The sequence below is a fragment of the Mustela nivalis genome (assembly GCF_964662115.1).
Source record: "Mustela nivalis genome assembly, chromosome: 15".
NCBI classification, from domain to species: Eukaryota; Metazoa; Chordata; class Mammalia; order Carnivora; family Mustelidae; genus Mustela; species Mustela nivalis.
This window is the reverse complement of record NC_139034.1, coordinates 36,856,123-36,871,023: the sequence shown is the minus strand read 5'-3', so window position 1 is coordinate 36,871,023 and position 14,901 is coordinate 36,856,123. Positions and strand designations below refer to the sequence as shown.

At 38.5% G+C, this 14,901-nt stretch overlaps 1 protein-coding gene across 1 annotated transcript in view; it reads right to left on the bottom strand.

Annotated features, from left to right (window-relative positions):
* VWA8 (von Willebrand factor A domain containing 8) overlaps positions 1-14,901 on the bottom strand; it is a 322,462-nt gene that overhangs the window by 197,827 nt on the left and 109,734 nt on the right. Inside the window, exons 15-17 of the mRNA XM_082701350.1 lie at positions 14,392-14,560; positions 11,695-11,772; positions 4,464-4,579 (exon numbers count right to left, since the gene is read on the bottom strand). Coding sequence (XP_082557476.1) covers positions 4,464-4,579; positions 11,695-11,772; positions 14,392-14,560 — 363 coding nt within the window. The remainder of the gene's footprint in view (positions 1-4,463; positions 4,580-11,694; positions 11,773-14,391; positions 14,561-14,901) is intronic.

Here is a 14,901-nt window from a genome sequence, read left to right as displayed (position 1 = left end):
CATTTGAATTGGCTCCAACTTAGCAATCACAAATTCAAATTAGTGGAAGTGAATTAATGAGGTTTACTTCTTAACACAAATTATTCAATTTAGGATTATACAGCCTGTCTATTCTATATGTATGTTGTCAAAGCAACAATCTGGTGAGTGACAGAGGCATTCTTCATCTACAAATAGATGGTATGAACATCACGGGCTTATTAGATCATGAAAATGGAGTTTCCCACCCACACAAATAAAACTGTATCTGGAATTTATGATCCCAAGGGAGCTTGCAAAAATGATTTTTAACCTATTACCTGTGCTATACTACCATAAACTAACCACTACATGCCACGATATCCCAAGAAAACATACTAAGAACATCACACTTCTAACTTAGGTTTTCCATAGCTCAAAATCCTTTGTGGTGATTTCCACAGCCCTGAGTATAAGCTCTAATAAAAGAGATGCCGGTGTGAGCGAGAAGGCAAAAGAATGAGTGTGTGAGGAACTGATGGATTTCCTGTCTGTGTGATAGAATTGACATAGCTGACACTATCTCCCAGCTACCTCCTCGTTCTGGTTCCAGGCTATGATGGAAGGATTTCTATCACTCTGGGTCAGTAGCTCATCAATACAGCATCAAGTAAGACTTACTAATGTGCATCTCTGGCCCTTCATCAGATTGTTGCCTTGTTTAAAACCAATGCCTTACTTTATCTCTCAGACCCAATAAATGGGCTTTTATCTTGTTTCCTGAGTCCTTATCTTGGCACTTTGCCCACCCGACCTGCCTCTCCGCACTAGACCATAAACTTGAGTCTGGCCTGCTGACATTAGGCTCTGCAGCTCTCTCTGTTACTTCCTGTCAACCTACCTTGAGTGACAATTACACATTCAAGCTTGGACTGTGTGCTAGTCCCAGAAACCTCTTACATCCATATAGTCTTCTCTCAACACACCCTCAATTGTCCCCACACTGGAGCCTTTCTAGATTGCCCTCCAAAGCTTATAGAGAACAGCAAAAAAGGCACGAACGCCTCCCTTCCAACGTCAGTGACATACATTGCTTGCCAATATGATACTCTTTCCTACTGACATTGAACATGTTTCAGAGTTATTTTCAATCTCACACCTAGACAGCACTACCAAATAATCAGAGGTAGTATGGAAGCTGAAGTATGTTTACCTCTAGAATTTACATTTTAAAAGATACTGACTCACCCCACAAATGACAAGGAAGTATGTCAGGTAATATGAGGTCAACCTTTATTTTTCTAGCTTTCAATTTTTTCTAGTTAATGGCTTCTTTTTCCATTGCTCACTGATATTTTCTGCTTGCGTTTTCCTCCCCTTGTGGCCTTTTGTAAAATAAGGGAGTAAATGAGTGAAATATCATTCATCTATCCTACTTTCCCAGAACAAAAGCAAATACATATCCTACTGTGAAGTTTTCAAGTTTATTTATCATCATGAGCATCACAGTGCCTTTTAAAAGTCATTATCATCATTATATTCATTTACTACAGCAAAAATACAATCGAAGGGCTCCAATCTCTATGATCTTGGTTGTAACAAAAAAAAAACTATAGAAAGATTCAACCACATTATGGGAAACACAAGAACAGAAGATGTTCCCCGAGGCTAACTCAGGCTAACTATGTCATTGTCAGAGAAGTGAGAAGTATGAAATTATAGCTGATTAATGCTTTAAATCTCATTTCCCTGTATCTTTTCAAATATTTTTTTGGTCATCTGAATTAACTTCTATGCATGCGCACTCATCCTCTGCCCATTTAGGGTTGAGTCTTCCATCTCAATAATTTGAATACTTTATAGTCCCTGAATACTAATCCTTTTGTGATTCCAAATCTTATCAAACATCTCTTAGTCTGTGGCTTACAATTTGTAGAGCGGCTTACAGTGTTTCTGTCATATATCTGGTTTTTACATTTTTGTATGGCATAAAATGGATATTTTTAAATAATTTATTGACAAGTCCATCCATTCCCACACTGATTTATATAATGTTACTTTTGATATATGCTAACTTCCTACAGATGTATGTGGGCCTGTTTCTGGTCTCTGTAGTCTATTCTAATAGTCTATTTGTCATTCTTTGCACCAATATCGTACTATAACAATGAATATAGCTTTATGATGGATCCTGATATCAGAAAGAAAAAGTACAACACCTTAATCTTCCAGGCCAATTTTGAGATCAGCCTGTCAAATTCTGTATAACCTTAGTAGTATTTGACTAGGTCATAGCTATCTATATAAAATCTGGAGTAAAATAGCTTTACAATACTGAAGCTTCCCTTCCATGAACATGGTATAGCTTCCCTTTTACCTAAGTCCTTTACAACTTTCAATGAAGATTTATGCTTTTCTTCATAAAAATATTACATGTAATTTGATTTGCTCTAGGTGCTCAAAGCTTTCTACTATTATTACAAATGGGGTGATTTTAAAAAAATCAGATCTCCTCAATTGATTGTTAGTGGAATATAGGAATGTCACTGATTTGGATTTATAAGTAATCTCACTAAATTCTATTTTTCTAATGACTTATATATGGTTTCTCTTGAATTTTTAATCTAGCCAATCAGATAACTTTGGGCAAATGCACTGGCTGAAAGTACAAAAAGGTGACATTCTTGTTCTGTTCCTAACTTTAAAGGAAATATGAATATTTTATCATAAAGATGTTTGCTCTAAATTTTTGGTATATACCTCTTATCAGATTGTAGAAGTATCCCTCTTTTCATGATTTACTAAGAATATTCCTGGTTTACTAAGAATTTGGTTTATTTTTAGGTTTGGTCGTTAGGTTTTATCAAATCCTTTTTATTCATTTTTTAAAATAATATTTTTTCTAATTTCTAGTTCATTAATATAGTGAACTAAAAAATATTAAACTTTCTTCACATTCTTGAAATAATTTAAAATTGCTCATGATTTAAAATATTTCCCAGTTTATGATTTTCCTTTCATACATTATTCTTGTCTGGTTCAGGTATCAAAATTATGCTAGACTCAAAGTGAATTGCTGTTTTCACTGTCTATTCTTTGGAACAGTTTGTAGAATCCTTTGGGTATGATTATTTCATTCTGATATCTAAAATATTATTTCCCCTTAGGTTCCAAAACTGTTTACATTGGTTAGTATTGAATATTTATTCCTATTAACACACAAGAATACCCATTCTGACTCAGGGTATTTAGTGACCCTTAGTCAGACTAAGATTCTGACTAAGAAAATACTGGGTAGGTAATGAATCTATCTCTCTGTCTATATATTTTTTTTTCACATCATGATGCCGAAAAATAAGCAACTGAAGTGCTTTTTTTCTAATTTTCATTTGGAAGCCTAATATTTTTCTACTTAAAAGAAAAGAAGAACCAATTCCATTATTTCTCATAATTATTAGTTTAAAAAAAATACTCTAAAGACACTAGAAAGGAGCCTTATTTTACCTGAATATACCACAGAGAGAACAAATTTAAGTTGCAACACAGGAAGCATACTTTCACTATAAGAAAAATTGTCAGCTAAACTGGAAATTGATAGAGGGCAATTTCAGATTCTCCTAAGCTGAGAATAGGTTCTTTTAATTCCTGTTTTTTTAAATCAAGGAATAAATGGACAATAGTCATAACCACCACAAAAATAATTGGCAGATCATATGAAAAGAGTCTAAAAGAAATATGAGCTTCTGGGGCATTGTTATTAATCCTTATTATTCTTTGTTTTTAAAAAGATTTTTTAATTTATTCATTTGAGAGAGAGAGAGATCACAAGCATGAGCACTAGCAGTGGTGGTGGGGGTGCCAAGGGAGAGGGAGAAGGAGACTCCCCACTGAGCAGGGAGCCTGATACAGGGCTCCATCCCAGGACCCTGGGATCATGACCTGAGCTGAAGGCAGAGGCTTACCTGACTGAGCCACCCAGATACCTCTGCTGCCTTTATTACCCTTTTAAAATAGTTTCATGCAAGAGTGATTTTGTAAGAAAATTCTATCAGCCAATATTTTATAATAATTTCCAAAGAAGTATAAGAAATATTAGTGTAGACTGAAAAGATATTAGCTTTGATAAGTAGGGAGAGTAGGGAGTAGAGTCAAGCATAAAAAGTTCCAATGCCAAATTGGGATCGAATCCTGCATTGGGCTCATTATTGAAAGTTCCAATGCAAAATTGGGATCGAGTCCTGCATTGGGCTCATTATTCAGTAGTGAGCCTGCTTCTCCCTCTCCTGCCTGATACTTCCCTGGCTTGTGCTCTCTCTCTCTGTAAAATAAGTAATATCTTTAAAAAAAAAATTGTTGTGATGCCTAAATATGAGGTTGAAATACGAGGTTGAAATATTCAGGCAATACTTTCTTTAGATGTGTGGGTACTATTAATTAAACTTAACATTACTCTGTTAGCAAAGACCCAGAAACTTGAATACACTGAGAAAGGAGAACACAGTTACCTGGAAAGGCAGGCTTTAGTAACTGCACTGTGAAGATTTTCATTAGGGTACTGTGACAGCCGACGAGAAATCCGCAACAGCTGTCTGGTAGAAAGTGATGCTGCCAGTGACTGTGCCTATCAAAAGGCAAAGACAGCCTGTTAAGAGTCTTGTTTCAACTTGGCTAAGAGTCCCTTTAGGTGGGTGTGAGAGCACAATTCATTATTCCTGAAGGACAAGGCCAAGCATCAAATATATACATACTGTTAATGAATTACAAATAAAAATAAATGAAAACCAATTTACACTTAAGGCAGCCTTACAGATAGTTTCTTTTTTAAATCTATAAACATGTTTATCAGTGATATAAAAGTGCTTTCATTATACTAAGTGCTGTTCATACATGTTTTTTGGGTTGGGGGGTGGAGAAGAGGATGAATGAAGGAAAGATGTTACACAATACAGGCCATACCTGACTTATAAATAGCTATTATGAACCATTAACTAATTATTCTTTTTTCCCCTGCCTACACAAAGCTGAACTGTTCAGACAGCCTGAAAATGCTCAGAACTTTAGGTAAATCTATGGCTTCTAAAATGGAGACAAGGAATCGTGGACAGTTTAGTTTGCTAACCACAGAGGTGTGAACCAGTTTGCCCCGTGGGTGGCAGCTTGCAGTCTGAAATCCTTCCCTTACACTGCCAGAAGAATTTCACCTTGTTTTCTTATTCTTCAAAAAATAAGAAATCCCATTAATAGAGTTACTAGTACACAACTCAGGATATGTGAGTACCAGTAAATATTTATCGATGGGATTTTGAAGTTATCTTGGTGGGCAGCGTAATGTAATGACAAAGTTTATCAGCTTTGGAATTAGACAAAGCGGTCTCCCATGCATTAGCTTGATGGATTATTCAACATCTTCAAGCCTCAGTTTTCTGATCTTTAAACTGATGACAAAAACGCCTTTACCTTTAAGGTTGTTATGTGGGTTAGTATCCACAATCTATAGAACTTACCAAAATCAACCCCTAAAAAATAAATAATCCAGTTAAAAAATGGGCAGAAGACATCAATAGACAGTTTTCCAAAGAAGACATACAGATGGCTAACAGACACATGAAAAAATAGTATCAGTCAACACCAAGGAAATACAAATCAAAATCATGGTGAGAAAGCACCCTACACCTGTCAGAATGGCTAAAATTAACAACACAGAAAACAAAAATTGTTAGTGGGTAGGCAGAGAAAGGGGAACCCTCTTATACTATTGGTAGGAATGCAAACTGATGCAGCCACTGTGGAAAACAGTACAGAGGTTCCTCAAAAAGTTAAAAGTAGATCTACTCTCCAATCCATCAATTGCACTGCTAGGTATTTAACCAAAGGATATAAAAATCCCAATTCGAAGGGATACGTGCACCCCAATGTTGATAGCATCATTATCAACAATAGTCATATTATGGAAAGAGCCCAAACGTCCACTGACTAATGAATGAATAAAGAAGATATGGGGTGTGTGTGTGTGTGTGTGTGTGTGTGGAGTATTACTGAGCCATAGAAAAGAATGAAAGTTTGCGATTTGCAGTGACATGGATGGAGCTAGAGAATATTATGCAAAGTCGGTCAGTCAGAGAAAGACAACACATGATTTCACTCACATGTGGAATGTAAGAAACAAAACAGATGAACATAGGAGGAAAAGAAGAGGCAAACCAGAAAACAGACTCTTAACTATAGAGAACAAACTGAGAGTTGCTGGAGGGGAGGTGGATGGAGGATGGATAAATAGGGGACGGGGATTAAGGGGGGCACTTGTGATGAGCACTGGGCATTGTATGTAAGTGTTGAATCACTAAATTCTATACCTGAGACTAATATTACACTGTATGTTAACAAATAGGAATTAAAATAAGAAACTTGAAACTAAAAAAAGAAAAAGAGAGAGAAAAGAAAATTGTTCTAAAGCACTTAGCAGAGGTCAGACGCAGGGGTGCTCAACAAATGTCAGCAATTATTGTTAAAAGTCAGCCTCTTCAAAATGAAAAAAAAAATCTAACATAGGAAGGGGATGTGACCTGCATTTTAGTATGAATTTAATGCATCAGATTATTATTGGATTAATTCCCAATTTAGATCAGCAGCATTGGGAGACAGCAGTTTTCATTAAAAACCAGAAGAGAGAAGAACTTTCAAAGCAACGCGCCCTTTAGGAGGGCAGAAGAGGCCAGGGTGAAATGTCACGGGAGTGATGGGGGGAGTATGGTGGCCCTGAGCCCCTAAGGGAATGCAGAAGAGGACTCCTTAAAGTTCACAGAGGGTTCACGATGGATGGTGGGAGGGTGCCAAGATGCTAGAGACACACTGCATACTGGCTTGTTTCAGCATTTCAATTAAGGTGATCTCAGTAGGTCTCAAGGAAGAACAAAGGGCAGGGATCTCTCCTCCTGTGTGTATTTTGCAGCTCCATGAGGTGCTGGTGTGCTGTGGTTAATATTCTATCTCAGCTACAACACAGAATAAATGGTCCTCTGGGGACTAGGTTGGGAGCATGATCACCATTTGTGATATATCCCTTTTTCTATTAAAAAACACATTCTATGTCTCAAAGAACCCATTTATAAGCAAACATTTGGTTCATCCTTGTTTTCAAGAAATTTGCATTCTAGACATGGAGACAATATTTAAATATAAGAAAGCATAAATTGTAATTCAAAATAGCATACAATTTAATGCCAAAATAAGTGAAGCACTTGACAACTGCTAGAGGGGCTTAAAATGAAAATGTTCAAGCGGGGCACAAGAAATGCTATGAACAAAGGCATGAGAGCAAAAGGAACAGGAATAGATGCAGAAATGTGAGGAAACTAGCTCAGCTTTACTAGAGGGTCTTGTTGGAAAACTCAGTCCTAAGTAGCAAAGACCTGGGACTGACCCTTGGAGGAGTTTGGCCTTACTCCTAAAAGCAACAGGACTTAGTCATGTGCGAAGTGGTAATATGAATTTAGAACAATTAATCTGGTGGTAGCAAGCAAAGTAGCTGAAGGACAGAGAGAACTGAGACAGGAAACAGAAAGCTACCGCACTGATCTGTCTATAAAATGATAAGATGCAGTAAGGTTACTGGCAAAAAGGAGTGGAGAGAAGGAATCAACAAACGTTTCAGAGATTTGGCGCCTGATAGATATGAGAAAGAAGGATAAGGTTATTTGAGCCAGTATGATTTAAAGTATCAGAAGTGAAATATGACTCAGCAATTCCCATTCTGAATACGTGGACCCACAAAATATTCCTACTTTAACCACGGAAAATGTTTGATAAATCACTCCAACCTGAGGATTCTCATGACAAGAGTCCCAACAAGCCACACAGTAACTTCCTCGTGTAACGTACACTATTCTAGCCTCACCCAAGAAGGACACTGAATACAGCCTTCATGTTTCATCCCAGTGATCAGTAAGGACATCTCACGAATTTGAAAAATACCAGCTTTCTCAGTTACTAACACCGAAATGCTTTATAATTAACACCCAGTGCTAAAAAAAATAAATAAATAAAAATCAAGGTGTTGAATAAAGGGTTTGCTTATTTCTGCTCTCACATTACCAATTAAAAATTGAGAATGAACTTTATTAGAAAATCCCTCATGTGTTTAACATTTATAGCATTAAATTTCTAATTGCAGTTTTATCTTGAAAAAAGAGAGTGTGCGGATATGAGCACATTTCCCTTAGTTACCATGGTTATGTGAAGTTTAAGAGCATACCTCAAAGGTTTTTTGTATTAGCATGATGAGTTACAGTAATTCAGCTTAAAAATATGAAGGATCTAATCAGAAATTTTTTTCAATAAATTTTCTCTCTTCTTCCTCTTCAAGAATCATTCCTTTTATGAAAATATACTGTTCTCAGGGAGAGCAAACTCTAGGGACAATGCACTAATAAATTAGCAATTATTTAATCACAATTGTTTAATTATTTAATTCATCCACGAAACACTTGTTATGTGTCTCTTAAGGACCTGGCACCAGGTTAGAAAATGAGAAAGAAGAATAAATGACACTGTGTTCAGGGAGTTGAAGTACTAATTGAGGAGATGAAAATAAACCCGTGCTATAGCTACCACAGGTCGGTAACAGAGTCCTAAGTCAAGTGTTAGGAGAGCACACTGGAGAGAGAGGTTACTGCTGTCTGAGTGGCTGAGACAGACCTGAAAGGGGACAGGGAGAAAGCGCGTCCTGGCGTCCCTGGCAACGGAGGCATCTGGGTATAGGCCAGGCATGGCAAGCAGGGAGAAGGGAAGTGCAGGAGGGCTGAGGGTGCTTCAAGAGAAGCTGTAGGAAGGGAAGCTAGAAAGGCAGCATGCAGTGTGATGAAACTGGGTGGGCATGCTTATGCAGCAGGCAGTCCTTCATCCCTTAACAGTTAATGAGGGGGGAGGACTTAGGAACTGGATCCAGGAATGGCCCCTCCAGAGATACTATGGCTGAGCCATTCATTCATTTACTTAACAGACACTTGTTGACCAGCTACCGCACAGCAGGCGAAATTCCAGATGCTGCGGATACAGCAGGGACCAAAAAAACCCCTGCTTTCTTGGAACTTAAATTTGAGTGACGGGAAATAGGCAATTAAAAAAAGTGAGTAAAGCATATATTACGTCAAAGGGTAATAAGCCTTACAAAGAACTTTTAAGAGGAAAAAGAGAGAGGAATGAAATAGGGGGCAGGGAAAGGTGATTCTAAATGGAGTACGTAAGGCAGGCCTCGATGAAAAGGTGACATCGGAGCAAATTCAAATCTGGAGTTATCTGGGAAAGAACACTCTAGGCAGAGGAAACACTGAGTGCCAAGGGCCCTGAGGCAGACATGAGTGGGTTCAAGGAACAAGAGAGAGAATGGTGTAGCTGAGAAAGAACAAGTAATGGACAAACTGGAGATGAAGTTATCAATCCCAGGGGCTATCAACAAGGGGCCTGTGAAAACTGGAAAATGGTCCCCTCCCCAAAGATATCCACATCCTAATCCTTGGAACGTGCAAGTTTTACCTCATATGGCAAAGTTAACTTTGCAGACCACATTAAATTAAAAGTTTTGAGATGAAGAAATTGCTCTGGATTATCTGGGTGGCCCCTAAATGTAATCACAAGAACCCTTGTAAAAGGGAGGCAGACAGAGGTCTGAACTGACACATCGGAGGGAAGGTGAACTGAAGATAGAGGCAGAGATTAAGATAATGAGGCCCCAAGTCAAGGAATGCTGACCGCCACTGGGACCTGAAAACGTAAGGGACAGATTCTCCCCTTAAGCCCCTGAGGGAGTGCTGCTGATACCTCGACTTTAACTCAGTAATAAGCATTCCAAACTTCTGGCACCTAGAATGGCGAGAAAATAAATTTCTGTTGCTATAAACCAGCAGTTTATGGTAATTTGTTATAACAGGCCCAGGAAAGTAATCGAAGGCCACATGAGGAATGAACTGTTGGTGGTGACGGCAGTCAAAAGGAAAGGGCAGTATTTCAGGCGAAAGATGATGAAACCAAATACTAGGACAATTACCGGCAATAGGTAAGAGAATGGATGAGACATCATGATGCTAAACTGATGAGGTCTGCTATGAGGTTAAGTGGAGATCATGGGAAAGCAAGGAGACAGAGTATTAAGGCAGCCAGAAAATTAAATAAGAAATACAAATAGATTTAAAGGGGGAAAGAAAGGTATGTTGGATTTATAGTGATCTCAGAATAGCCAGTTGGGAAGTGAAAAAAACTACCACTTATTAAGCAGCTACTAAGAAAGAGATTCTTCACACACATTTTCATGTTTAAACATCACAACCTCCTTATGAAGTGAAGTATATGGCACTTGAATTTTAGAGATGAGAACACTGAGATTCACAGTTGGTGACAGTCCTTGATCCTTCCAACAGATGCAGTGGTTTCCAACTTTTTAAACACCAAGTCCCTCTTTTTTATTCCCCATGTGCCCTGTGTTTTAAAAGACTTTGCTTATCAAACTGTACTTGTTAAAGAAGAATTAGTTCTTCATCTCTTGCTCTCCAAATGCACATATAATCACAAACCATGCTTTAGATGGCATGATATAACCACACTTCAGTATTAAAATTCCAGCCCAAAGCAAATAATATTTCCTTAGTCCTTTTATTCCTTTGTGCACAAATACATAATTTTCCTTGGTCTATTTAAAATATTAATTATTGCTTAAAAACCTAAGATTGAAAATCTTTTCATTTCACCCCAATACGGTATGAATTATATTGAGGGTATTGGATTTTTGACAGCAGGGGGAAATTTTGGTTATAGTGCAAAAGCGTTTTTTCAACTGTGAACGCTAAAATAAAAGTTAGGCAAAAAATTTTCAAAGGGGTGGAGGGGCAGGATATGCCACCCCAAAATATGCCATTTTGACGTATTTATTAGTTTCAATTAACATTACATAAGAAACAGCTATTAAAAGAAGGACATTCTAACCCTCCTCTGCCCCCCAAAAGCAGGAAATAAATCTCCCCTATGAAAGGAACCCTTTCTGTCCCAGGCGGGTAGGAGGGAGGCATCCTTATCAGCAGCAATAAGGAACCCAGGGCCAAGATGGCAATATAAACAAACTTTGTTACCTCGTCCCTCATTTACTACCTCAAGGCCAAACTTCCTGGTCTTGTTAATTCTTTACAAACTTCTTGTCTGTCTAAAGTATAAAAGCTGTCTGCTTTGATCACTGCTGTAAGTCTAATATTTTTATGGGGCCCTGTACAAATGGAATTAAATTGGGTTTTCTCCAATAGGTCTGTCTCATGTGAATGTAATCATTAGGCCAGCCAAAGAATATAGAAGAAAAGAAGGGAAATGTTTTCTACCCTTACACCATCCCAGAAAGGAAACACAATTACAAACATAGAATCGATGAGGAAAGAGAAGTTAGAAGCTGAAGAGAAAGAGGTCACACTTGAAGCCATAAGACTAGATGAGATTGCTCAGCACAGGAGATCAGGGGCCAGAACCGAACCCCTAGGATCACCAAGCTCTAAAGCTAGTTTTCTTCTACGAGGCCAACCATGAGTAGCTGAAGTCAGTGTTCAAACCACTGAAAGGGTAAAATATATGCATAGGGCAAAGCACAGCATAAGAGATAAAAATACCAGTTTGAAAAATAGATTTTAAAGCATTAAACTCTGAGAACATAAAGCAGCAGCATGTCAACAACAAAAAATCCTATGGGAAAAAGCCCAGACTTACCGTGGGATCCTGTGTCTCTCTGAGTTTGTGTGTAAATGTTAACAATCTGTCCAAAGCTTCCTGAGGTATATTTGGGACCTATGTTATGAGAGAATTGAGAAAAGACAGAAAGACTAAGTGGGGATATCTGATCAATCAACCAGAAATTCTGGCTACCTGGCAAACAATATTAGAATTATATTTTTAAGAAAGTCCTGGTGTGGGGCACCTGGGTGGCCAGTGGTTAAGTGTCTGCCTTCGGCTCAGGTCATGATCCCAGGGTCCTGGGATTGAGCCCCACATCGGGCTTCCTGCTTGGTGGGAAGCCTGCTTCTCCCCCTCCCACTGCCCCTGTTTGTGTTCCCTCTCTCACTGTCTCTCAGTCAAACAAATACATAAAATATATTTTTAAAAATTTTATTTATTTGACAGAGAGAGAGAGAGAGAGAGATAACAAGTAGGCAGAGAAGCAGACAGAGAGAGAGAGAGAGAGAGGGAAACAGGCTCCCCGCTGAGCAGAGAGCCCGATGCGGGGCTCAATTCCAGGACCCTGAGATCATGACCTGAGCCAAGGGCAGAGGCTTAACCCACTGAGGCACCCAGGTGCCCCTAAATAAAATATATATATATAAAAAAAAGTCTCTGGTAATGGGTAACATGTTTAACTCCTGGATAAATCTGCCTATTCATTTTCCCAGGAAACACTTATGCCTCTTCTTTCTCTTTAACAATCAGGTAGTTGAAACCAAGCCACTCTTCATTTATAATTCCATCACCAGGATAAAACTGAAAGGAGCCTCTAACTCAATTAAAAACTGGCATAAAGTATACCCATAAAAAACATTTTATAATTATTTCCCTGTTCGTTAGCTTTGGCAAGATTTTCTAAACTCTAATTTAAGCATTTTTCTTACTAAAACCAAACTCCTTCCTTCACTTAGTAGTAATCTTTTATCTCCCAAGTGACATAGGTATTCTGCAACAAAGAATGGATGCCCACGCTGTTTATTTTTTCAAGGACTTTTAAACCACATAACTAAGGGAATAATCAGTTATCAATGAATTCTGGAGAATAGCTGCCTAACTAATACAGGCTGGTTGCTTGAACTGTGACAACTTTAATTAAATATTTAACTGAACTAAATTATGAGAAATTAAGCTGAAACAATGACATGTTTTATAATTTTAATTTAAAAAGGTCAGAGAGATATCAGAATAATGACTGGTATAATGTAACCACTTCAGAAGGAAACTGCTCAGGATTTCTTTGGTCATATAAGTAACAGGCACTTGAAAATTCTACATTCTTTTCAGTACATATTTTATCTTATTCGTTCTTTAAATCCTGCGTACAAGCAGCAGTATTATCCCCAACTTCAGAAGAAACATAGAAGAAACTATGGTTGAGTAATTCACCCAAGATCTGGAAGCTGATAAGGAATGGATCTGTCATTTATTTATTTATTTTTAAAAGATTTTATCTATTTATTTGACACAGAGAGAGAGAGAGAGAGGGAACACAAGCAGGGTAAGTGGGAGAGGGAGAAGCAGGCTCCCCGCTGAGCAGGGATTCCCAGTGCAGGGCTCAATCCCAGGACCCAGGGATCAACCTGAGCAGAAGGCAGACACTTAACGACTGAGCCACCCAGGAACAGTTTGGCATTTGGCATTTAAAAGTAAGCTGTTTGACTCTTTAAAGCCTATGCCCTTATCCACCACCAAGCTCACAAGACCTAAAATTAATCCACTTGTTCTGGTATTTCAAAGGGAATGAGTACATTTATGCAAAAGGTTAATTATTTGTGATTGAGAACAACATTGCCCAATAGAACTTTCTGCGATGATGGAAATGTTCTTTACCTATGCTGTCTGATATGGTAGTCAAAAGCCCTCAGGTTTTTACTGACCACTTGAAATATGACTGAGAAGCTGAACTTTTAAAATTTATTGAATGTGGGGGCGCCTGGGTGACTCAGTGGGTTAAAGCCTCTGCCTTTGGCTCAGGTTATGATCCCAGGGCCCTGGAATCGAGCCCTGCATCGGGCTCTCTGCTCTGCGGGGAGTCTGCTTCCTCCTCTCTCTCTGCCTGCCTCTCTACCTACTTGTGATCTCTGTCAAATAAATAAATAAAATATTTAAAAAAGTGTATTGAATGTGGCTGGTGCTACTTTAAACAATGCAGTTCTAGAACTCCAGAAGTGTGAAGCACTTAAGGCAGACACTGAAATAATGCATTGCGCACACTGCACGCCACCAGATTACTAGTAAGTACAGGATACCATACAGTACTGAGGGGAACAGGGCAACTTCGTATTTTCTAAAATCTAAGGAACTAAAATATATTTGGCCTCCCTTTGGATTAGGAACTGAAAATAGTCATCTCTGGCTGAATAGAGAAGGAAAATGAATCCTAAAACTGCCTCCACATGAGGAAAGTGGAGAGATAGCTTACATCCACAGTTTTCAAAGTGTGGTCTCCAGATCAGCAGCAAGGGCATCACCGAAGAACTTTAGAAATGCAAATTATCATATACTGCCCCAGACCTAGTGACTCAGCAACTTGCATTTTAACAGGCCCTCCAAGCGATTCTGAAAAATTCTTAAGTGTGAGAACCATTATATCAGGAAATTTGGGAGTATACGGGAAGAAGCAGCCAGAAATGTCCACCTCTGCTCCAACAGCTGAACGCAACAGCCTAGAGCTAGCCTTACTCTTACCATTTCCTTTATCACTTGAATTTCTTCACTTCTGACAAGTGGTTTCATATAATGGAAAAAGAACATGGTTAAGAATTCTGGTCCCAGCCATTGCTGTGTTGTGCTTCCAATAACGGGGGGCTCTGCCAAGGCGATGATTCTGAAGGAGGGGTGAACAGGAAAAATGGATCTAAAAGGGAAAAATAATAAAACAAACAAACATAAACTTTCTTATTAGAAATTAGGTCATGGTAGCTAAAGCCTAGGTAACAATAAGCCTACTGCTGTTAAGATAGTCAGAGCCATTACCCACAGAATAAAATCAGGATGAAAAAAATCAGGATATCCTAGGAACTTATTAAAACAGAAAAAGAAAGGTGCCTGGGTAGCTTGGTCTTAAGAGTCCGACTTTTGATTTTACCTCAGGTCATCATCTCAGGGTCATGAGATCAAGTCCCAAACTGGACTCTGTGCTGAGTGTGGAACCTGCTTGAAATTCACTTTCTCCCTCTGCAACTCCTCCACTCACTC